The 25,807-nt window shown below is 37.8% G+C and overlaps 1 protein-coding gene across 1 annotated transcript; it reads left to right on the plus strand.

The window, feature by feature from the left end:
* The first annotated feature begins 15,156 nt into the window (after positions 1–15,156).
* On the plus strand, positions 15,157–23,889 carry LOC124174205 (homeobox protein Nkx-2.5-like). Its single transcript, XM_046553302.1, has 4 exons — positions 15,157–15,595; positions 18,658–18,770; positions 20,717–20,966; positions 22,758–23,889. Exons 1-4 carry the CDS (start codon positions 15,157–15,159, stop codon positions 23,435–23,437), a joined length of 1,482 nt encoding a protein of 493 aa, XP_046409258.1. The 3' UTR covers positions 23,438–23,889.
* The last annotated feature ends 1,918 nt before the right edge of the window (positions 23,890–25,807 follow it).

Consider the following 25,807-nt stretch of genomic DNA (forward strand, 5'->3'; position numbering starts at 1 on the left):
ATAAAAGAAATGGCACAAGTTGCCCTTTTTGTCAGGTATATGTCTTCCCAAGGACCAAAAGAAGAACTTCTAGGATTGCTACCGCTCTCGGGACAAACTAGAGGGGAAGATATAGCAAATGCCGTGCAAAAATGCCTCGAAGATAATAAGATTGATTTAAATAAAATCGTTTCAATAGCAACTGATGGAGCCAAAAGTATGACAGGAAAAAATAAAGGGACAACAACGATTATTCAGAGCAAAATAAATCACGAAATTCTTACGTTTCACTGCATAATACACCAAGAAGCGCTTCGTGTCCAAACATTTCCGGCCGAAATAGTTGAGGTCATGAATTTAGTAATCAAGATTGTTAACAGCATTTTGTCAAAACCACTCTACCATCGTCAGTTTAAAGAATTCTTAAATGAAATGGAGACTCAGTATTCCGACCTCCTTCTTCACAATAAAGTGCGATGGCTTTCCAAAGGTGAGGTGTTGAAACGTTTTGCTTTGTGCTTAAATGAAATAAATACATTCCTCAATGAAAAAGGCATTAATCACCCTGAATTAGAGAACGGCAAATGGTTGCAAAAATTTTATTTCATGGTAGATTTCTCGGCAAAATTCAACGAGCTGAATATAAAACTGCAAGGAAAGGGAAACCCAGTCTATGTTTTGGTAGAAGAATTGGTTTGTTTCGAAGAAAAATTAACTATTTTTGCAGAAGATATTCAGAGCGGTAAATTGCTTCATTTTCAATTTCTGAAGCAATATCGCGATAAAACCAGTGCAACTGTTGACACGATTTACTTCAGCACAGTTATAAAAAAATGAAAGATGAATTTGCTGACAGATTTCAGCAATTTAAAACCAACAAAACCACTCTAGCATTCATAGTAAATCCTCTCAACACAAATAGTGACGAAATCCACATTGAGCCATTTAGAGTTGACACTGGATCTTTAGAAATGCAATTGATCGATTTGAAAAGTAAAGCTTTGTGGAGTGGAAAATTTACAGAGTTGAAAAGCAAGTTGGATGAGTTGGAGGTCCAGAAATATATGTACGTAACGCAACACTAATGGACAGCTTTAAAAGAATTGCCGCGAGTTAAGGCACTTATATTCGACGCATGGAATAGTCTTCCAGATTGCTACAGTGAGGTGAAGAAGTTGGCATTTGGAGTACTGAGAATCTTCGGATCGACATATTCGTGCGAGCAAGCGTTCTCTTGCATGAATATAATTAAAAGTAAAGTAAGAAGCCAACTAACAAATGAAAATTTGGAGTCGTGTATGAAACTTAAAACAACAAGTTATGAGCCAAATTTATCCGAACTTTCTAAAACCATGCAAAGCCAACGCTCCCATTGAATTTGTTTGTTTTTATTTTTAAGTACAAGTTACATTGTTTAATAAAGTTTAAATTTTCTAAATGTATGTTAATGTTTGTTTTTATTTTCACATCGATAGGACATGTGCTTGTAGAGCAACACTTTGCCAATTTCAAAGAAGTTAAAAAATGGTTTATTAATGGTTTAACTCACAGGAGTTACAATTCTTTTAGAAAGTTATCCATAAATTACTTCAGAGATGGTAAGATGTATAGAATCGAATGGTCAATACTTTGATTAAATAAATTTTAAGTAAATACTTGAAATAACGTGTTTTATTTAGCGAAAAATACGGTAAGGACTTTTACACACCTGATATCTTACCTAATTTGTTGTAAAAAACACTACTTTTATAAGAATAAATAGATTTTTTCTTATGAATAAATAGATTCGTTTTTTTATCAAAACAAATATTTATGCGAGTGCTATTTATTGTTGGCAAGAAAAATTTTTGTGGCTCTTTAAAACTTTGAAATTTTGTAAATTGTAATTTTTGGCTCTTCCGACTCAAAAGTTTGCCGACCCCTGGTATATGGCAAGGGTAGTTGGTAGTCATCATATTTCGATTTTTTTCTCTTGATAATGCAGCTCTACGGATGAAGATGGTAGCAACATCCTAGGTCTAGTGGTTATATGTGAGCCACTGACTCAAAATGAAATGCTTAATACGACAAAAATGGCTCGCCATAAAGCGAATTCACAAGTATGCAAAGTTATATCAGATATGATAATGTGAACTTCCACATCAAGCGAGTTAGGATAGAATGGTTAAATAATGATAGTAATAATTAGAAAAAAGATTTTTTTGGCGAAACAAAACAAACATGCCCTTCAAGCATTTCTTTTCAAGCATAACGAATAATGGCGGAGATAAAACTATAACCTTTGCCATTTTTAACAAGGACATTTAATTTTTTACAGCATTATCCACTTGCTCTGAAAATAGAATAATTGTAGCCTTTTACGACGGGTAATGTTCAATAATTATCCATCACAAACACTCATGACTTGATAGGGGCTGCCTAGTACCTATTCAGGTGAGGCGGACAATAAGCGAAATTAAAACCACAAATAATTAACAAAAATACAAAACTGCATAAGAGTTAAGTTGTCAAACGTCAAGTACTCCAATCAAAAGCACTCTAGACAAAGATAAAATCTTGCCCCAGCTCTTACGTTTTCCCGCGATGGCTACGCCTCCCATCTGTTGCTTCGTAATCAAGTACATGGTTATAATCATTAATAAATACTCCACCCATTGTAATCCCTGAAATTCCTCGTCATATTCTAAAGCAGCACAGATTTAAAAAAAAAATGGTGAGTGTAAGTCCCATCTTAAAATTAAGTAGCTATAAGTCAGCACAACAAATCACAATAGTTGAAGCGCTTCAGGGTTACCCTCTGGCCTAGCTCATTAGGCGGAACGCACGGCGATTTCCGGAATCATTATATTTCGTTACAAACTTCCGTTGTCTGAAAATGTATAAGTTAGCTCTGTGTCAACTTAACCGTGTTATCCACCAACTCCCCGTCGTAATATTGAGAGATTTCCGCCGAAATATCTCAGCATTACCAGGCGACCACCTGACCTGAGCTCGGTGCCACGTTAAGGGTAACTTAGAGGATCTGACTGACCCATGGAGACAGAAATCAGCCATCTCATTTTATGGGTAAAATGAATGAAATTTATGCGTCAGAAAATATATCAACAAAGAGGAAACGAAATTGCTTATTCAGGTACATAGAGTTATTATTCTGGTGACTTCAAACTTTACGAATTATCTACACGAACTGAGATAATGATTATAAGATTCTTTATAGATCCCTATTAGAAATAGATAAGACCGAATTGACAGATAATAATTGGATCGGACAAATTTCTTTTATTTTTATTAGTTATTTTGAGTTTTTCACTCAATTCGATGCAGTTAATTCCAGGAATTATAATGTCAAATTCCCCTGCATATTAACAGATTATCTTTCTGATATATTCCATTCATTTTACCATGGAAGATTTGGAAGTTAAAAGTGGCCAAGAAGAATCTTTGGTTATAATTTATAAACTATAATGTGAAACAACACTTGGATGGACACTAAGATACCAAGATATTATAATATATCTAAGGAATAAACACGCACTGCTGACAGTGTAATCCATAGGTGTTTTCCAAAATAATGAAATTGATGTTTTAATCTATCGAATCTCGTTCTCCTGGGTGATAACCATAAATTGGAAGCTAAATACCAATTATTAGGGAGATTTTTTTAAACCGATTAAGTGAACCTACCAGCGGATGTGTAATTTCTTTGAAAAGCGAAAATATTGTTATATGATTGGATTTTATAGATTCTCATGAGCATCTCTGCGGTCCAAATCGCGTAATATTCAGTACGGTGACGCCATGTATTAATAGCCAGACGATGATGACTGATGGATTGGTCCTCTAGCCTGGAGGCCCAATATTTCCATGCACCACTGACAGAGCGGACGTCTCCCGCAGCATCTTTGGGGCTTCAGGACGTTGGAAAGAACAACTTTTTTTGCGAAAAAAACACGGTGATAAAAGAGGCGCCTGCTGCTTTTTTCTCCTCGTCCCTCGGGGGAGTGATGTTCACTTTTTCCCCACGGGGTAAGGCGCGTCTCCTCTCCCTCTTGAAATCGCATCGCCGCCTTTCCGAGTCGAACTCAAAATGCGCTCTTCGTCGTCTGCCGACTTGCACATTGCCCCTCGCACGGCGACGGTCCTCTCGCTTCTTAAAAGCGTGAGCTGGAGAGTGTGGGGAAGGGAAGCATCTTCCCTTCGGCCGGCATTTTGGCGCTGAGCGCGCGGCCGTGGTGGGGGAGTGGTAGATGTGTCTCCTACGGTTCAACCCTATTGGCGCCACAGGTCACTCTTCTGCGGGTGGCTGCTGCGAGAGTTCCGACTTCTGCCCCCACCTCCCATTCCATGCAGAGTCCGCGCTAAAAAAGTGAACTGCGAAGGATGAGTAGTTTCGTGGGAGATTTCTCATCTCCGACTCGGAAGGATGCTGGGGAAAAAGAGGGACGGGTGTAACCACTGCGGGCTGGCGTTGTGTCTGGGAGGAGGTGAGTTGTCCGCAAGGAAGAGAAGGCCCAAGACGAATGCTCGGTGCCCCGTTGCTTGCAGAGCAGGATGGGGATAATGGAAGTAACGCTTCGATGCGTGTTGGGATAGGTTGTGGGTCTTCCCTGTGGGGAGTTTTAATGGAAATCTGCAATTAGAGGATGATCAAGGCCATTGAAAAAAAAATCATTGCCCACTGTGTTTTCTTCTTTCATTTCACAAGCAAAAATTTTCACTGCAATAACCGTTCTATTCTTCTAATTGTAAGAGACTGTTACGGAGAAAGGTGCGGCTAACCTTAACGGAGATGTCCGCAATAGCGCTTTTACAGCGGAAATCCCGAAATTGAAAAATAATTCGCTTACAATGAAGGCTTAAACTCTAACCAGGGCCCGCTTGCTGTGTGCCGCAGCAGCTTACTCGGTGAAAGAGGCTAGTTAGTGGGATTTCGGACGTTCTCCACTCGATCCCAGTCTGAGACAAATGGTTTTTTTCTAACGAGGAAATTTCTAAATGTGAAATGTGACGCACATCCAAATCCAGCTGTCCTGATTTATCACAATCGTTTTAATTTGTTTCGCAATTTGCAATTTTCAGTGGCCTCCAGGATAGAATAATATGAATTGAAATTAGCTACCATGTAGTATTTAATAATTTCTACAACTCGCCATCAGAAAAGTTGAAAATTATAAGTACGCGCTCATTCCCATGACTCAAAAGCTATAGAGATCTTCACTTTTTTCTCCCCACATTGCTTCAAACGTGGGTAAACTGTTTTTTATAACAATAAGGATCCAATTTAAAGTTACTTATTCCGTTGTGAGAGATAGCTAGCGGGTATTTTTGGATTTAACCATAATTGACTACAAGGCCCAGAACGGAGAATAATTCGTGCCAAACGCCGACTCATCGACCATTCCAGGCTCATCAGCCAGGCCTGCTGTTGGGAGCGCCTCGCATCCCATCACCCCAAATGCTAAGGAGACATTAGTTTGGGTTGGGGAGCAAATCGACCAGAAAATTTGCTCCTTCACGCCTCGAGTTCATGCCGAGCAATTTCACCATCTCGAACGAAATCAGTTTCATGAAATATGAGCTTCTATTTCGGTCAATTCCGCCAGAGCTTGTAAAATACTATAACAACTTTGATGCATTCATTATCTTCGGTCGTGTTCCACCAAATGCAAGATTCACTGCAAAAAACCGTAAACTAGATTACTCCGAATGTGACTGCCATTTAAAATCCGTTAATTTGTCATTAAAAATCAAATAGACAATTCAATAAATAACGTCATATCTAAAACATTAGGACTTATTTACTTGGAATTATGCTGATAGCATGATGGAGAGCTAAAAAGCTATTTAAAAAATCAACGCAAAAATTAGAAATATTAATATTCCACCATAAAAAGCAAAGAAAAACATGCTCCATGCAATTCACAACAAAATCAAAGACTAACGTTAATAAAAATTTGCTAAAATTGATTTGCTAAAAGTTTAGAAAATACATTTTTGCATTAAAACCTATTGGAACTAAGGGAAGTATACTTCGGAATATATAGGACCTATTATGAATTCCCAATGGGTATAATATACATTTTTGCAAATGGCCATAACGGCACATAATTTTAACTAATCGACCCTCATTTTTATCAATCAAAAGATAAGCATGAGGGCCTGCTATGACATACGACAAGATCTGCATATTTTGTACAAGATATTATGGCTGAATTATCATCATACGAGTTCATGTACACGAATTACAACATTCCAGTATTTCATACGATGAGAAGAGGATCAGCTTAACTCATTAATTGTAAATTAATGCATAATATGGAATTATTTAAATTGTTACTTTCCTAACAGATTCTTTTTAAAATACTTATCACATTCTTTAAACTTAGCTACAAACTAATTACAATTATCACTCTACACATGTGCTCCTATGCATTTAAAAACATGTTAATTTTCCATTCTAAAGTAATATTTTCGGTGAAAAAGGGCTAAAAAACCAAAAGCAAAGGAATGGCATGGACGTTCAAAAATAAATCCCCGCGAGTTACTCATAGGTCATTTGTTCGACACAAAACATCCCTTGATTCACACGTGGCCCACCCACTAACTTATCGCAAGCCCAGTTGCCCCTGCCACTTAAAAGGCCAAAAAGGTTTCAGACCCTTAGATTTCGCCCGTAATCCTTTTGCTTCCAGAAACCGACTTAATCTTAAGGTTACCACCTTCTGTTACCACTTAAACCTCTGCAAGAAATACGTACAGGGATAGCCACAATCAGTTTCCAGTCAATAATTTCTAACTGGTCAATTTGTGGAAAGACAGGGCAAGGTTAAGTCGTCTTAATAGAGTGCAAGAGGGAAACGTAATAAGAAAGTCATTGCTACAAGCAACAGAATCGATCAATTATCAAAAAATGTTTTTATATGACTTTGCTGTAGTACATTGTCACAGTGTACTATAACCTATCGGTGAACATTACATTTGAGCATTAGATTAGAGAAGAAAGTACGTTTAAGGACACTGATATGGACTAGTGAGGGTAACTAAGGACATTAACTACTTGGCTATCTTGTTATTCTACAGTTATATTTAACCGGTGTGAAATTCTGAGACAGAATTTATAGTAAAAACATTTCCACCACATCTATTATTATTCAATACTGCTGCATTTTCCTCTTTCTCCTGAGATACCAAAAGCTTTGCTTATTTTTTCAATGTTAGCCACGAAATAAGTACTTCCACGAAATACTTTCAAACAAAATTAGTGCCGAGAAAAAATGTTTTCTTTGCCAAATTGTTTTATATAACTTCAATAATTATTTCTAATTTTCTTACGAGTGATTGGAACGAAAATCTAAACTCTTTTCTCTGTTGAGCATAGAATTATTTCCGCTTCCCAATAAAAATTCTACCGATTAATAAATTAAAATATTTATCTCTCGGTGGTTCAAATGTAATTTGCACTCAATGTTTAAAATATTAAATCTATGTATATCGAGGAACTAAAAAATTTCAATATTCCATTGACTATGTCACCGGAACGTAGCAATTACTTATTATAAAATCAATATTATTTCTTTGTCGGTGGAGATTATGTAGGTATAGATATATTACACTAGTCCTGTCAACGGTGCGTAGTAAATACCTGCTAATTATAAAATTAATAGTATTTCTTAGTCGATAGGTATTGTGTAGGTATAGAATATTACATAAACTTGAGCCCGCAGGACACAGCTATTAAAAAGTGAAGGTGAGGTACATGGAACACGGATCCCATAAGAGTGGGCCGCAACAGCTGGCAAGTGGGCGAGGCAATATAAGCTGCAATGCTTTCACACGCTCCCACTTGAGACACAGAGGCAGCGAAGACATCAGGCCACGTGGTATATTGATAACGTATCCATAAATATAACTCGGGGAAGAAGGATGAGCGGGATTCCTGGACTTCCCACACCGGATCTGAATAGAATAGCGCACACCAAACCTCCCATGCCTAATCGCCGTTTAAGAAAAGAGTTTTAAATATACCTATTTTACTTCCATCGTAATGATCCTTCGAAATCAGCATCGAGTTTCGCATCTTTCTCATGCTTCTCTGAAAAGCTCATTTTTATTCGGAATATCAGAGATAATTCTAAAATTGATCGCAGAAACGACTAATAAATGGACCAAATGAGTCATGATTGGAAATATCAGAAGATATTGCAAAGCTTGCAATCAATGATATTTGAACTTTTTGCATTGAAAATAATTTAAATTTTCATCCGCTTACGAATTTCTTCTTAAATTAAGGGCTTGGTTGTAATTCCTATTGTTTCCTTCTAATGGTGGAGAATATACGAGTGCAAACATCCCTTAAGCAATTAAAAATAAGATTATGGATCCCTAAATGAAAAAGAGCACAACCTTACTCACATGAATACGCCGTTCCATTATTTTCACTTTTCTACTCATCCTCTCGATTCCTCTCAAGTTTTTATTTCTTAATCGCTGGCTCCATCACCTCCTTGCTACTCTCCAACCCCGTATTTTTTTAACTTCTTCTCCTCTGCAATTACGTACTTAATCCTATAAATTAAACTCTTAGATTGCAAAGAAGAATATAGTTTCAACCTCATGAATGGCTCATAAATAGCTGGTGATAAAACCATCTACAAATCAAATACTCAAGTATAAAAATGATTACTAGAATCTCAAGATCTTATAAAAATTGCATCGAAGTTGGAGAACAAAAAAGAGGGATGATAACTTCGTTAATATTTAAGGATATGAAACGAAAGTTGGAAAGTCTACAGCAAGCGGGTGAAGAGAAGGGTTCCAAATCACTTTCTAAATGGTTGGAGGATAATGTCTTAAGGGCAACCCCTTCAAATAAACCCCCAAAATGTAAACTCAATCAAAAAAACCACACCGGTAATTTTTTTCACCAGGCTCTGATAGTAGTACATTCGGGTTTGTTACAATACAAGAGCTGCAGGCCGATAAATTGACTGTGATGAAAATGAAGAAGATGCTTAGTAAATATTAATAACTCTTATTATTAAATGTGATTGTAAAAGCCAAAGTTTTGGTCAATTTTTTCACCAACGTCATTTGGCATTTCGTTCCAAAAAAAATATTCACAATTTACGTAATGTTTGCGAGAATCAATGTTGCTAGTACAAACACACACACTTTATGATGGTTTATAAAAGCCTGATCCCTAGATGCAAGGGAGTCATTTCCATAAATTTTCTCAGGACACGCTCTACTGTACACTAAAATATACTCTCCCCCCCTCCCAACTCCTATTTCCTCCCACTCGCACACCAGCAGTGTCTTCTCGGATCCCCGAAGTGCAAACAGTCGCAACGCACCGCACTCATCACTCACTCTCCATTAAAGCGCAAGATAGACCCCGAGATTGCGTGGGAGGGACGGATCCGTGCGGACGGGGAACGTGGGGTGAGGCTCCAGGAGCAGCGATGGGGAACGGTGGAAAGGGAGAGAGGATGGTTTTCAGGGGGATCATGATAGAAGGGAGGGGGTGTTGGCGGAGGGGAAAATAGCAGTAGAAAAATCCAGAAAAGAGTATGAACGCGTGTATGCATATGGGTAGACGAGGGAGGTACACTAGCGAGGACGTTTACCAAAGTTACACTTTTCAAAAATTGTCGACATATTTATAAAAAACAAATTGTTGCAATAATAAAAGCGATGAGTCGTATTCAAAAAGCTTAAATGGTATAAAATACAGTCCTCATTTCCACGCACCCAATCATCAATCAATCGTCACGCGTAATTAATTAATGTATCTCTTTGACGACTTAGCGCTGCATGCAATTTTTCTATCATGAGTTTTGATCAAATATAAGGCACTATATAAACGGAACCAGCAGTAAGTATGCATCAGGAAAATAATTGCGGTAGCAGAAGAGGAGCTTTTGAGAGGATCGCTACGTAAGAGTTTAAAGGTTAGGGAAAAAAAGAGTTGAATCTGGAGGGTAGTACTTTACGGTGTGGAAACGTAGACACTTTGGAAGGAGGACGAGAGAAGACTGGAGGCGTTCGAGATGTGGGTGTGGAGAAGAATGGACAAGGTGAAGTGGACGGAGAGGAGGAGGAACGACGAAGTGCTGTACATGGAGGGTGAGGAGAGGCAAATTTTAGATGAGATACGAAGGAGACAGAAAGTATGGATAGAGGGAGCACATGGCGGGGAGGGGATGTTGAAAATTGTGTTAAAGGGTAAAATGTTAAGTAGACGAGGGAATTATAGAGAGAGAATACAATTTTTAGATATAATGAAAGGGAGTTGGCCTTATATTTAATTGAAGAGGGAAGTGCCTGAAGGAATGGGAGGCTCCCAGGATACTTTTTAAGTACTCCATGGAATCGGTAGAATGCCTTAATAATAATAATTAATTTTCAGGGAAGTGTCGACCAATTTTCTGTCTTCTGCCGGAAAAAAGAGAAGGATGAGTGGGAATATGGAGTAGGGGTGGAGGGGTGAGTTTTTGGATGCGGGGGTGTAGACGCACAGTGTTCCGAGAGTGACCGACACAAGACAGCAAAGAGGGTGGGGGGATGGGTGGGAGGAGGGGGTGGGTGGGGGTTGGAGAGAGCTTAGACCATATAAGAACTAGACCCGCCATTCCCCACCCCTACCCATGTCTCGCCGTGTGGCCAACATCTCCCCTCCGCTCCCTTCCTTCCCCGCCCACTTTTAAAGGGGCGTGACGTAACGGTTGGGACGCTCATCGTCGTAGCGCATGGCAACGAATGGGGATTCACTGTATCACTGCGGTATTTTGACCATTTTCTTCACGATTTTTCAATTAAAAGTACTAATATATATTGCGTTATGTACGAGAAGTATTCTCTCAGCCATGGTAGGATTGGTGAACTTACAATTAATAAACAGTGGCCTTTTTCGGTATTGGCAGCGACGAAAAAATATTGTGGTAGTAAAATGAAGACAAAGCCCTTTGTAAACTTCCGCAGATTTTTTTCTTATCTCGTTAGCGATCTAGCATCATTCGGAACATCGTTATGAAAACATGAAATCTTGCACAAAAGTTGTAAACGGGGGAATTTTAGAGAGGAAAAGGGTCATGGTGTAAAGAATTTGCCGGTCGTCCACGAAGTAACGCGGCAACGCCTTCGCATATAGTAATTTTTAAACGGTCGATTATGCGATGCAAATTGAACTGCGCGCTAGTGCTATCAAAAAGTGATGTCAACAAATCAGCATTCTTATGATTTAGGTAAGTAATTTAGTTATTTCATAAATGCATATTTTTTTACTTAGCAGACAGCTCTCGTGTTATTTATATTTTGCGATGGTGGAAAAAGGTCTAGCGCCGGCTTTGCAAGTGACACCTACGATTTAAGTTCGCTACGGATAATTCTGGGAATAAATAATACCTATTAACATATTTATAATTAGAAAGAAAGAGAGGATTGGATTAAAATAATTTTTAAAATAAATTTGCTATAAAACAATCAATTATATGTAATTCATTGAATAACTTATTAAATATTTTCATGTAATGTTGTACGTAAATTCGTACATATGTACTTACAGAGTTTTCAATTAAATTTTTTTAAACTATTTACGACATAATTTAATTTTTTATATTCTTGTCACAATACATAAGAAAAGAGGATGCGGATTCAAAAATCATCTAAGAAGTGAATCTCATTTTATTAAAAAATCCAGAAGCGATTACTCTGTCAAATGTGTGAAATATAACGGATAATTTTCTATTTTTCACGGCAGTATGATATTTCGAAGCACTTGGAGATGCAAGAGCATAAAAGATATTTAAATACTGCTGCATCTTCCTCCAAAATACAGAAATTTTTAGTAAAAACAATTTATGGAGACGAAGAAAAGAAACTAGCATCAGCAGAAGGATGTCTTTCCATTCTATTTTTCATAGTCTTTCCTTCAGATGTAAGGCCTGTACATCACAATTTATCAAATCGGTTTTGCAGCGCACATATTTATGTCATAACGCCGTTCAAACAGCTGCTGTTTTGTTGCCCGCAGATGTGGAAAATATTGTCATTAAAATATATTTTTATTTCTAAATTACACTGTGCGTCTTCAAATGCTGAAAGAATTTTGTGAAACTGCGGAAGTCGCATGTATAAGAAAATACTTGGTTACTGTAAAACGCGCTAGTTACCTCTTTCGTCAGCTGTAGATAGAATTTTTAAATTATACCACACTATGAATTCCTACTATCTATATCAGGTTCAATATCCTAAAATTGTAGAAGAGAGTTTTGAAAAGAATCCTCAAATTTAGCTAGAGTTTAAAAACAATCAATCACCTCTTTTTCAAAATGCTATTGAAGTTATTGAAGATGATAAAATTTTGGTAATCGAAGTAGCGAATGAAGTTAAAAATATCTGAGTCAAAAGCGGTCAGAAAGTAATTTTTTTCCATTAACCATCGATAAGAGCATAAGTGAGCTCGAAGTGGGTGCAATAAATCATGCAGATATCATGAATCACGTTAAAAATTTCTATCGTAACTGCAAAGATTATTTAGAAGAGTGGACGCTATATTAAAATTATATTGAACATTTTCATTGGATTACATTAAAAGATAAACTTAATTGGAATGATGTTCAAAAATCATTCGATCATTGTGCATAAAATTTTCCATATAATAATATTTCCAAAAACGATCTTTTTAATGAGGTATCATTATTTAAAAAAATATATTGGTTAAAAAAGGGTAAAATCTTGGGCTTCAGCACAATTCTTGATAGAGTACAAATGGTTATAAAGATTTCATCATTTGAAACAAAGCATATTCCATACAATATTGCCCTAAAATTAAGAAATATTCTTTGCCCTTACCACAAGCAATTGCTGCGACTGAACTCGTTTTTTCTACTGTAAATGAAGTTTGTGCATCAGAAAAGCAATTCAATGTGTGAAATATAACTAAACAAATTCGTGTGAAAAATTTCACGACCTTTTCCGCAAAAGAAATGAAGAAAAAAATCACTCAAATATAAGAAATATGCCAAAGAAAAAATTATACGAAACTTAAGTTTTAATGCATCATATTTGCTATTCTTTTTGCCACCCTTATGACCTTGACGATGACCTAACTGGGTCAACGGTTGAATTTTCGTAAATGAAAGTGTTATTTTCGGGTTTCTCGGGTTTGAAAACCTGAGAATTGACATCTTGGTCAATGAAATGTAGACTTTTTTCTATCTCGATTTTTTTTAGATTAAAACCACATAAGGCAAATTAAAAGTTTTGGTTTGGACCCACATTGTGAGGTCAAAAGGTCAAAATTGTAAAATTTTGCTTACACTCAACAAAACTTAGGACCTTTCCCCATAAGTGTGCCAATTTTCATGAATATTGCTCGATGCAAAGTTACTAAAATTACGGGTTAAAAATGACACACGACCGTTGGGACAGTCTTAATATTCATTTTCTAGGAATGTCACCGTTAGGTTAATCTACTAGTAATAAGTAATATTTCTAAAATAATTTTGCCTTTTTATGGACCCCTCCCTTCATCCTTTGTGAGATATCGTGGGATTTTGCCTTCTTTCTAATCTCACGTAGGATTTTTCAAAATACGTATTTTCAGTGTAAATACGTTAATCTAGGCTTCATTGTGTTGGGTTTATAAATAAAACGATTTGTTTAATTATTTTTATTGAAGATTACCGAGATCGCAATAAACTGCTTTTTGCGGAAAAAATTACGTGATACTTGCCAGGACCCTTTCTTTTTACCTAGAGGGGGTGAAGCCATGGTCTAGGGGGAGGATAGCCATGGTCTAGGGGGGGAAGCCATGATCTAGGAGGGGGGGCAAGCCAAGTTGTGACATTTTAGCATGGAAAAGATGAATGAAACCAACATTATAAGAAAATTATAACAGCGCTTTATTAGTTTATGAGATTATTTCCTTGAAAAAATAGTTTTATTTCAGTTACTTATCTTATACTAATACATATCATTTTTCGTTGGTTTGAAGAAAATTTGTTGAATACTTTCGTTTCAATTCAGTACTGATTTTGCTTAAAGACTTTTGCGATTTTTGCTTCTAGGGGGACAGCTGCTCCCCCTGCCCTTCGCTGGGTACGCCCATGTTTACATATGACATTCTTAATCAATTTATTTAATGCGATCGCTTCTCGCTTTATCTTGATTTGTTTAGCTTTTTGCGCACAATCAAGGCTATAAAATGCCTTAGTTCATCGTAAAAATATATTTATTAAGTGTATAATCATTTTGCGTGCCCAATATTGTCACTTTTCAGCGACTTTGCAGCGGATGAGCGTTAAAATATCTCAAGCGCGCATACAGAATATCGTCTGCGGTCCCAACCGTGACGTCACGCGCCCTCATCCCACTCACTTCCCCGCCGTGCGATGTTGGCCACAGCGTTCCGCCCGAACGGCAGGTCTACTTACTTAAATGGTCTAAGGGAGAGAGAGTGAACAGTTGAGCGTGGACGTGCGTGTGCGTGAAGCCGAGACTGGCCTTAGGAGGATAGGCAGACGAGGACTGTCAGTCAGTCAACGCAGGGGCATCCTCACGAATGGACCAAAACGCGCGCCTAAGGACATCTTGGAAGTGATCTGCGCGGAGGAAGTGGTCGACGAAAAGGATCAGAGTTTGCTCGGGTGAAAGCAAAAGCGAGAAAATTCTGCCGCTACCAGCGATTTATCATTTGATATTGATTTATTAACGGGTACTACTAGAATCTAGGGTTTTTATCAACTGCTTTTCGCTCATCATAGACAACTTCTCGCAGGAGACAGGCTCTCGCATTGTTATTAGAAAGTGACGACTATATTTTTTGCTGTACCAGTGGACTACTTCCTACCTGTAAAGAAAAGCACTAAGTTTCAGAAATTTTAAACGATTTTTCTGCAAGGATTCTCTCGCAAGCTCTCTCAAAATGTTCTCTACTGATTAGCTGCCTCGCCTTTGTTCGAAGATTTCCATGTTCCATCATTTACATTTGGAAATTTTTGTGTGAAATTATCTGACTAGGTATTTTCACGCGAACAATCTACTGTTTACGATTCGAAGACAACAATAGTACCGAGAACTGCGCGGAGACATTGCTGGCTGCTGCCATAAAAGGCGCGGGAAACAATCGCAAGAGAGGGCGGAGGAGACAGTGCAAACAAAACGAATACATGTGTGATGCTATCCAGTCAATTAAGCGGTCAAATATCTGCACCCGCCACGCCCTTCTCCGTAAAGGACATCCTGTGCTTGGAGGACACTGACGGCTACATGCTGGAAGGGACGCCGGGCGCCTATCACCAGATCGAAGGCACAGTGCCCAATGTGACGATGGCCCAGTATTTGGGGGAGCACGACCCCTACCTGAAGGAGTGTCCGATGTCCGGCGATTTTGGTGCCGTGTACCCGCCTGCGATGCCACCGCCCGCCGCTCCCGCGCCCCAACCGCAGCCGACGGCGGCGCTCCACGCACCCCAACCGCTGCCGCCAATGACATCGCCGCACGTTCAACACCTGAGTCACCTCTGCCCGCCGTTTCCAGAAGTGGGAGGCGCAGATGGGAAAGGACTGGTCAAAACGGAGGATGGCCTAGGAGACGGAGAATTGTCGTTGTTCCGTAAGTACCTTAATGCCATTCGTTGTTTCGGGCATGACTTCATGCAATCGACTTAACTTCTTGAAATACAAAAAATAATATAATTACATATAAACTTAATACTGCTTCGATGTGGCGCGATGATTACGCGCAAACCTATGTCGTTTCAGCATTAAACTTTTGTGGAGTTGTAAATTTTTTTCATTCATTATCTTTATACCATGTAATAGCACATAACATCGAAGTTTTAATTTTTTTAATCGTCTTCATTTTTCTAAAATCAAATTTTAGCAAAACTTAAACGATGAATGTGTTTTCATAAGGATAAAATGGCAAAAACTACATACCTCATCTTTATTAGTCAATAGTAACACTTAATTAATTAATATATCTGTTTGACCGCATGGCACTGCATGTAATAATTTTCTCGTGAGTATCGATCAAAAATTATGCGCAACATAAAATTCTCGGGGGACGTGTCGACCAATTTTCTGTCTTCCACAGGGCTGAAAACTTCAGTTAACTAGAAAAAACTCAATCGCTGAGCCTTTGAACATAATTTGCTGTTGTTATATAATTTATGCGTGATAGCTCGAGGCGCTCAACGGTTGATTTTATCACAGTTTCTCAATGATAATTATCGGGCCTGAAGAAGTCAGAGAAGGCAGTCAGTTTTTTTACGCTCAAGCTAACTTAATTAAAATTTAATTCAGCTATAGATTCGTTCATTTATTAAGATGCTACTAAAAGGGATTTCGAAAAACTCGGTAACATCCAGAAGAGTTCCTATGACTCCAAGAGCATTAATTCAAGTAATAACTTCAATTAATACTTTTCCGAATCGAAATGAATGTGAATTATCAATAGCTACAAAACGAGTGCATGCATCCTATTTTTGAAATGCTAATAACTCTCTGCGCCGTTTCAAGATAAATATGGAAGGGATTCAGGGGGAATAATCATCAATAAAACTGGAGAGTAAAAAATTAATATGACACGGGAATATCATAAACTTCTAATAATCATTGTGCATTGGTATCATAAGTAAATTCATGCATGGCCAACAACATGGCCAACAAATGAATACAAATCAATACTATAGCAATATTTTGTGTCTACTGGGTAAAGGGATAGGAGATAGGAATGGGATGCTGCGTCAAACTAATCTTAGGGTTATTGACGAATCATGATGATGGGTTTCCTAAAAGTTGTCACAAATAGTATTTTTCCTGGATTGAGTTTCCACCAAAATCGTAATTTGTGTCAATGTTACATACATTTCTACAACTATTTCCACTAGATCAATATGCATAACCTTTAAGAGAAATTGCTTGAATGGCGGTTAATAAATGATATAGTAAATATTAGTAATCTATGTAAAATTGTCCATGCCATATACTGCGTATGAACTATTATTTCCACGCATGCCATATTACAGTGTGTTGAACACATAGTATGACGTTTTATATCATGCCTATTTAAAAATTGGCTTTGTGAACAAGGGTATCGTTGTAATTCCTTTCAAATACGTAAAATGCTGTTCTCAGTAACATTGTGGAAATCTATTTTCAGTTTAAAATAGCAGAAAGTTTAAAATTTCTATTAAAATCACGAATTATCATTAATATGTGATGGAAATTTAAAACTTTACTACCTAGTAAAATCTTCTTATCTGTTGTTTCCGTAAAAGTTCTTATTTATCTACAATATATAATTTTACGACTTATTTAGACATTTAAATGAACTACACACTTATGCAAAGTAAAAACATTTTTGATAAATGATGTTGCCACATCAAATTTATGGGCCCTTTGCGTTCTGAGAATGCCGTGGTAAGCCAACAACCCCGGTCATAGTCCGTTCTTCAAGGTATTACCAAATTTTTCAAATTGTTTTTATATACATGTATATATATATGTTTATATATACATGTTTCTTTAAATTATATTGTATTATTTAAAAAAAACCAATTGTTCCTTCTTTATGTATAAATATTGTGTATCGTCTTATTCTCTGTATTTTATATTGTTTCACACTTTTTCAAACATAGTCCTGAAGATGATTTAAGAAAATAAATCGAAACGTTGGCTGCTAACTTCTGTTTAAATAACCTATACTCCAGGAAATACCATACTATATTTAATCATACCTTAATTAATATACATATTGATACTAATTACTGTCTAAATTATCAGAAATAACCATAAATTATCAGAAATTTATGACAAGTGTCTTAACCTCGAATATATATAAAAACATAGAATATTACGTAATAAAATATATGAGAATAAATTGCTACTTCGCACAAGCAAAAACATAGTACGCTCTATGCAAATTTTTTAAATGTTTCCACATCAGTTTCATTGGCGTTTTGTATTCTCAGAATGTCATGGTCAACCAAATACCCCGTAGCGCCTGATAAAGGAACTTCCCCAAAGAGTATGAGTCAATCTGACGTGACTTATCGATAGCCTCGCAGTGCTTTCATTATTGAAGAGAGAAGGCGCCAGAACTTTGATCGCAACAAGTCCAACGCGTCTATAGCAAGCTCATTGAATTACTCAAACCAGAAAACTGAGTCATAGTTCCGGAAGTACGAGTGTTTCAGAATTCTCCCTGTAGAGCACCATAAAAGACATTTTTAGAGTGTTTTTCACCGAAATACCGCGATATCGAGAATTTTCCTTTAACGGCCACGCAGTATTGCATAACCATTTTTTGACTAGCCTGTAAATTGATCATTTTTCTAAGAAGATATGTAAAAATTAAGCTATTCATCAACCATTTTCTGTAATTTATGTTTCTACCTTTATAGCACTCTTGTGCTTTGGAGACCTTCATTTGGTGATTAACACCTAAGAAATAAATATTATATTTAAAAGGAACAAGTCTGCCAGATTTTTCATGATTTATATATTTTTTTAAATATCTTAAGTACGTACGCAACTTCATATTAGTTGCTGATGTATTTTATTTTTTCGGCTTGCTTCTGTTATCTCCAATGGTAAAAATAAAGTGCATAGCTCCAGCAGATTTATTTTTACATGATATCTCAATAAGAAATCGAATATTTTCCTTTACAGGGACCTCTACTTGCATATCTTCCCCGAAAACTGAGTCGAAGAAAGGATACTCACAGGAGGGATCGCAACACAAGCCAAGAGCAAAGCGGAAACCAAGAGTTCTATTTTCCCAGGTAAGGGGTTCCTTCATTTTTCTTTGCTTTCGCACATGATGGCGTGGCATACAGGGCAAATTTACTATAACAGTCTCGTCACTGTACCATCATTGCCAGTAATTAAACTAGATATTATATAATCCTTACCACAACAATGGGTATCTGACGAAATAATTAACGCGTTAATAGTTAAAATACCCATATATCGAAGGCTAAGTTCTAACAACACGTTTGGCCGGTTTGACATAGGCATCTTAAACAAAGTGCAATAAAATTAAAAAATATAATTCAAGCAAAAAAAAACTCTTTGTTGGCAAGAGTATGCTTCTTTTTTTGCTCAATTTTATGAATTTTTGGTTCTTAATTTTAGCGTACATTTAGAAAAAATTAATCGTTTTTTTTCTTACTCTCCTGAAAAGTTGCAATTTTTGAGATACGTGTTGTTAGAACTTAACCACCGATATGCCGTATTTTAGATATGGTAACAACCAACATTTTAGTTACTGGTGGCAATAGATACAAATGTGAATATTAAAATACAATGCAATGACACTCAGGTACTTAAGTTGTGCTATGCCTGGATAAACAACATGAGTGAAGGTAAACAAATTCCGAGTTGAGAAAACTATACTATTGAGAAAAAATAGATACGAATACCGAACTCACTACAGGTATGAAAAAATCGATTCACCAAGAAAACAAACAAGAAAATTAGTCTAGATATTAAGGTATTCAGGCTGATCACTACAATTAAACTTTCTCAATGGAAGGCTACTTTTGAGCAAACCTTTCCTGGGAAATGTCAGCGAATGACGTATTTCAAGTGGATGAGGCTATGTGGAGCATATTCCTAGGACGCCACTGAAAACAAGTTTTACAATGAATAATTTTTTTAACAAATAGCTTCTCTTTTCGTCTCCTGAGAATTTTATTTTCATGATGGCCATCTATTCCAATTCCGAAGTCCGATTTCATTGCTTGCTACGCTCACGTTACAAACCTTATAATAGCATATTTTTAACGAAGTTTGAATATGCATACAAATTTATCACTTACGACTACCTATAAATAAATCTCAACAATAATCGATGGTAACGCAGTATTTAAAATGCCAAATAAAATTTTGATTTGCACCTCCAGTGATGATAAATTACCAATTCGAAAGCAGATATTTTCTATCACTATAGAAGAATTCACTGTCATGGATGCTTAAGCGAATTATAGCCTAATGAAAGCAGCCGAAATGCTTTGCGACAGCTTCTGTCTGATGAACTGTCATATTAACTTCCAATGTTTGATTACTTCAGATTTCAAAATAACAACATTCACACTCACATGTATCAATAATGAGGTGCAATTAATGGTTGAGTAATTGTGACACCATAAAAAGACAGTGACAAGAAATACATACATCATAGGAAGGGAGTCCATTTACTCTAACTGGGCTAACTGAGACTCATCAAATAATTCAGAAAAATACTACTTAAGGTGGAAAAGTGCAGATACTACACCCTGAGTGATACTACACCTTACTCCCAAATCACCGGAATTAAATTCATTAAGTAAACACTCCGCCATTCCAAGTCTCTTGGATAGTAATATATTTATAACGGCAATAATAATGTTCTTTTAATGTCCAGCCATAACGCACGGCCAAGACAAAATAAATAATGAAACATTTGAACATCTACCCACTGGTCTAAAGAGCTGCTATTTTCAGATTTTTCTAAAGGTAAGGGGGTTGTTCAGAGGATTCAAACCCCATGAATTGTTTTCCGGAGAAAGTCTTAAGACTATCCTCTAAATGAACTCCAACGAAACGTACCCCTCTATCTTACCCCTCGAAATTTATTCAGGCCATAAGTGAGCGATGGGTGACACAAATTACAAAAATGTAACGACACACCTCCCTCTCCGTTAAATCATTCCAGTTCAGAGGATTCAAAAGATAATTTGTATTTCAGGCACAGGTTTACGAACTTGAATTGAGATTCAAGCTGCAGAGGTACCTGTCCGCTCCTGAGAGAGAACACTTGGCCCAGATGCTCAAATTGAGCTCGACACAGGTTAAGATCTGGTTTCAAAACCGCCGCTACAAGTGCAAGCGGATGAGGTTGGACCAAAACCTTCAACAAGCAACTCTGGGAAACAACAATGGCGGGGGAAACCAACAAGCTGTAGAGACGAGGCACGCAGCTACACTGCACTACAATGGTAATGGAACTTTTAATTCTCAAGTGTTAGAAATATGTCTTCTTAGCTAAGAACTATATTGACACTACGTAAGGAATTTTTCTTCAATTTAAATTGAAGGTATGCATCACTATGCACCAAGGAAATTCAAATCATTTTTTCTAGAAGAAATAAGGCTTCTTCTCTCTTTACCAGCGTCTCTCTACTACATTCTTCAACGGATCTATGATGTGTAGTTCCAATAGCCTCCCCTGTTTTGCCTATGTGAAAAGTTTTAAGCTTCAGCATGTGTCCTAGTTACCACAGACAGTGATATTTTTACCAAACAAATATGGCTTTGCAAGGCCATAACACGTCCATTTAAATCGTAATTATTATGTAAAAAAACAAATTCCCTGTAAAACTAAAACACTAACTTGAACTTTCACAGTTCATCTTTATGAATTAAGCTGTTGGAAAGGATCGCGTGTCCTCAGTTTTCACCATCGTTTTTCCTCCTCTCACGAGTTTCTCCTCAGAGCACATCAGTTCTTGTGCGTACTTCCTGTACACTTCATGGCGACAAGTTGGTGACAGAGGAGAACGGAAAATGGGAGAGTTTTGTTTTCCAAATTATCTGGAATTCGGAGGCAATAACCAAACGCTACTTATCTTCGGTCACTAATCCATGGCATCATTTTTATTATATTTCACTCCATCTCCTGCAGAAAGATCCCCTTCACCACGAAGATATTTCTTAAGATCAAATAAGTCCATTCTCCGTAGTAGTACAGGAATGCACTCAAAGAAAGAAACCTTTCAGTGCACCTCTTGCAGTGCTCAGCGATTGCATAATAAGAGTCATTCGTAGCAATATTTATTAATTTTACTTTCTGGTGTTTATTTTCTATCACTACTATATCTGTTATCCACACATAAAAGTGAATGAGACCATATTGCATCCACACGCTTGCCGCGTCGCCGTACTCTCCGCCGCCGTCGGCCAGAACCGGAGTCGACCGCACGCTCGAAAAAACGATTTAAAATTCGGGGTTGCAAGTTGATGCAAGGTTTTACTTTAGATCCACAATGTAGAGGCTTTTTAGAACGACGTGGTATCAATCACTTGGCGAAAGTCCGTGGTAATGTTTACTTTTTCTCTACGTTTATGTAAAAAAAGGGCTGAAAACAGGCTCCGCCATTTTGTTATATATCTATGGTTATTGATGAAACAAAATCTTTAAAAACCCTTCAAATGAAAGAAAAAAAAATTTAAATTAAGATGGTATAACATTTTTGTCGATAAAACTGTTCATGAAACCACTGCACGAGGATAAAGTCGGACATTTTCAGTAAAAATCGAGGGTGGTCGTTTTTCGCTAAATTTGTTCAACTTTGACCTCATATATATTATTAACGTGAATACACAGGAAAAAAAATAATCTGGAAAGTTATGCACAATTTATTTTAGAATATGAATGCGAAGTTTCAACTTCCTAGCTCAAAAAAATTGATTTTTAAGCTTTGGCAAGTTTTTTTTCGATTCTAGCCCACTGTGCGCCGGTAGAAATCAACGAAGATACTGAGTTTCTCAAAAAACTTGCAGAGAAACCTAGATGATACATATTTTACTCAGTCAGTACATCTTATTTCCTTTATTCGAAGCATAACCCGAAAAATTATTCCATTCACACAAATTTTAATTTCTTCCATTTCCATTTAGCCGGAAACTTTTAAGAATTACATTACTGGTTGGTTGGGCTAACTCCGACATTTCCCGGGATTCCAGACTAATTGATTCTTATACATCTCTCTAAATATCCTCGCTCATAGGTCACCAAAACATTCAGCAGCACCATCGTCAGGAGCAACACGCAGACGCCTTACCGCAGATCGCGAGGCCCCACACCCCGAAGAGGGTCGCCGTCCCCGTGCTTGTCATGGACGGAAAGCCATGCCAACCGCAGCTCCTCGGAGGCGGAGGAGGAGGCCACCAGCACGAGTGCGGGAATGGAAACAACTCTTCGCCGCCATCCACGCCGATTGGGGGGTCCGCAACGTCGATGGGATCCAACGCATCCTTGAGGGAGTGCTGCGCGGGAGGAGACGGCGGAGTCGCGGAACCCGACGGCGACAACCTCGGCGGAGGATCCACCGTTTCTTCCCCGGGAAGCATGTGCTCCAACGGCCCTCAAGAACTCAGCGAACCGAAGATGCAGGAGTGCACCACACTGCCCCCTCCCCCTGCGTACATGTCGCATCACCACGCCTACGCCTACCCCCTGCCGAATCATCACACCCACCATCAACACGCCGGAGGCCACCACTTCCACATACAGCACACGCAGTTTTTCCACGAGGGGGGCGGCGGAGGAGGGTCGAACTACGGTGGCATGGGACAGCAGCAGGTCCATTCGGACGCGGCGAGCTACGTTGGAGCAGATCATCAACAGATGGCGAACGGGCGCCAATTTCACTACGGCTCGCATTCTCACGGTTTGAGGGCCTGGTGACAACCAAAGTGATGAAAATAATAAAGAGAGAGACTGTAAAATATAATCTTTAGGTTTTTTTACTCTAAAATTTACCGAGTATTTACTTTTTTGACTACTCTGATTAACAAATGTTGGACTCTTGTTGTGTTTCACTAGTTTCTTACGAGAGAGGTGAGTGGCGACGTCGATTTCAAAATGACTATCATTTTTACGGTTTAACGTCTTCGTGAAAATTATAAAAGTGATAAAAAGAGAACGTAGATATAATTTTCATGCTCTTTAATTTTTAAGTGTACCAAATATTTACGTTTTTCATAGCTCTAATTTTATTGATGTTGGTCTAATGTTTCAATTGCTTCGTACGAGAAGGAGCTTTTTTGTAATGGAAGTTGACTTATCTAATTATATTGTTCTTTATTGATTAAAAAAATTGAAATTTATATGCAATGAAGGCTATTAAAATAAATTTTTAAAATGATTTTCATATATCACTTTGACTCATTTTGAATGATACCACATCCCAAATTGATGACTGGCTGTAATATTCCACTTGATATTGCGGGAACACTGCATCTAGCAATTCACAACATATTCGATCGGTAAACGATAACATAACGGCGACGGAAAGCTCTCAAAACCTATAATGTAACTCCGAATTGTTGACAGTTTATAGAACGGGATGATCTCGTGAAGTGTGAATAATTTGGGGATAAAGATGATTGGAAATTTTTTTTATACCTTTCGAGTAATTTAGGCCTCTCCTGCTTACATAACAAAAATTTTATTCATTCGATCAATAATTGTACAACCACACAATACAGCTTCAAGGTAAAATGCCTTTACGACCCGTTTCTGTCTTTTTTCAAAATTAGTTCACATACTAATAGGTTTTTCTGATAATTTACCTCACGAATTATCTGAGGAGACCCATCTTGGAGGATGAATTTAGTATATGATTGTAAATTAAATAGGAGAAAAACAATAAAAAATTAAAAGATGATACTGATATTATGACCTACTGATCAGCTTCCAAGTCAGCTGATGAAAGCTAACAATGACTTAAATTAAGTGAAATAAGTAATTTGCGATTGAACAAGGGGAAAGAAAGGACGATTGCATTCATTACACGATTGTAGAGAAGGAAATAGATTAAAATGTAAAATTATTCACTCCTGTTTTCTTTGATTTAATTAATGGCTTTCTCGATGTAAAGGTTGAAAATAACGAATGTCAAAGCACAGCCTTGTCTGACTCTTTTCTTATGTCGTGTTTCTTCATAGCTGGATCCTGATTTTATCACCGCTACTTGGTTTTTGTATATATTGTGGATGACTCTCCTGTCATTGTAAAGAAAACCAATCCTTTTGAGGATTATGAATCGTGTTCTAATCCAACGTTGCCAAATGCCTCCTCCAAGTCAAGTAAAGCAACGGACGTGGGCTTGTTCTTTTCCATTCTCTTCTCTAGGAACAGCCTATAGGCAGATATTGTTTCTCTATTCCTTTGGTTTTTTACTGAATCCGAATCGGTCCTCATCCAGGTACTCTTCTGCTTTTCGTTCCATTCTTACATAGATGATCCTTTGCAGTGCCCTCGACGCATATGCTGTCAGACTTACGGTCCTAAAATTTTCACAGTTCTTCGCTTTTTTTCGCTTGTGCATTGGGGTAACGTTCCTATCGAAGTCCTTTGGTATCTCACCTGTTGAATATATTTCCGTGCACGCCCGTAGGGAAATGCCGCAAATGTAACGCTGTACCGCCCACCATCACACATACGAAGAAGAGCTACTGCCCTCTACCCCAGGTGATGAGAGGCATTATCAAACCCTAAACCACAAAAAATAGTTAAACAGCACTAAAAACACGGCGTTACAGATAGTAATGGTGTTACCCTTGAAATTGGCATCAAATGGACCACCAAGGCAGCGTATGAAAATTAACTGGACGTAGCAGAGGTGTATTTGAAGAAGGGTAGTAACTGGAGATATAGGATAATGACTGATAAATTACTAAGGTACCTAGTTGTTAAGAGAAGGTAACATGGCACGCAAGACTCAGGAAGAAAACCTTAACGTCTTCAATGAGCAAGTAAAATGAATGAGGGACGATTATAAGAGGAACCGACTTGAGGGTGGAGAGCATAGGCGGATCCAGGGGGGGGGCACGGGGGCACGTGCCCCCCCCAGACCCTCAAAAATATGCATGATTATTAATACGGTCCCATTATCATTGCGTTCGTTTTGTATTACGAGGTATCCTTGTGCCCCACCCAGAACAAAATCCTGGATACGGCCTTGCTTGTGCCCCTCCCAGAAAAAAATCCTGGATCCGCACCTGGTGGAGAGGTCAGAGATTTATAGATGAGGGGCAGAGAACCAGTGCTGGT

Source organism: Ischnura elegans, chromosome 2, assembly GCF_921293095.1.
Source record: "Ischnura elegans chromosome 2, ioIscEleg1.1, whole genome shotgun sequence".
NCBI lineage: Eukaryota > Metazoa > Arthropoda > Insecta > Odonata > Coenagrionidae > Ischnura > Ischnura elegans.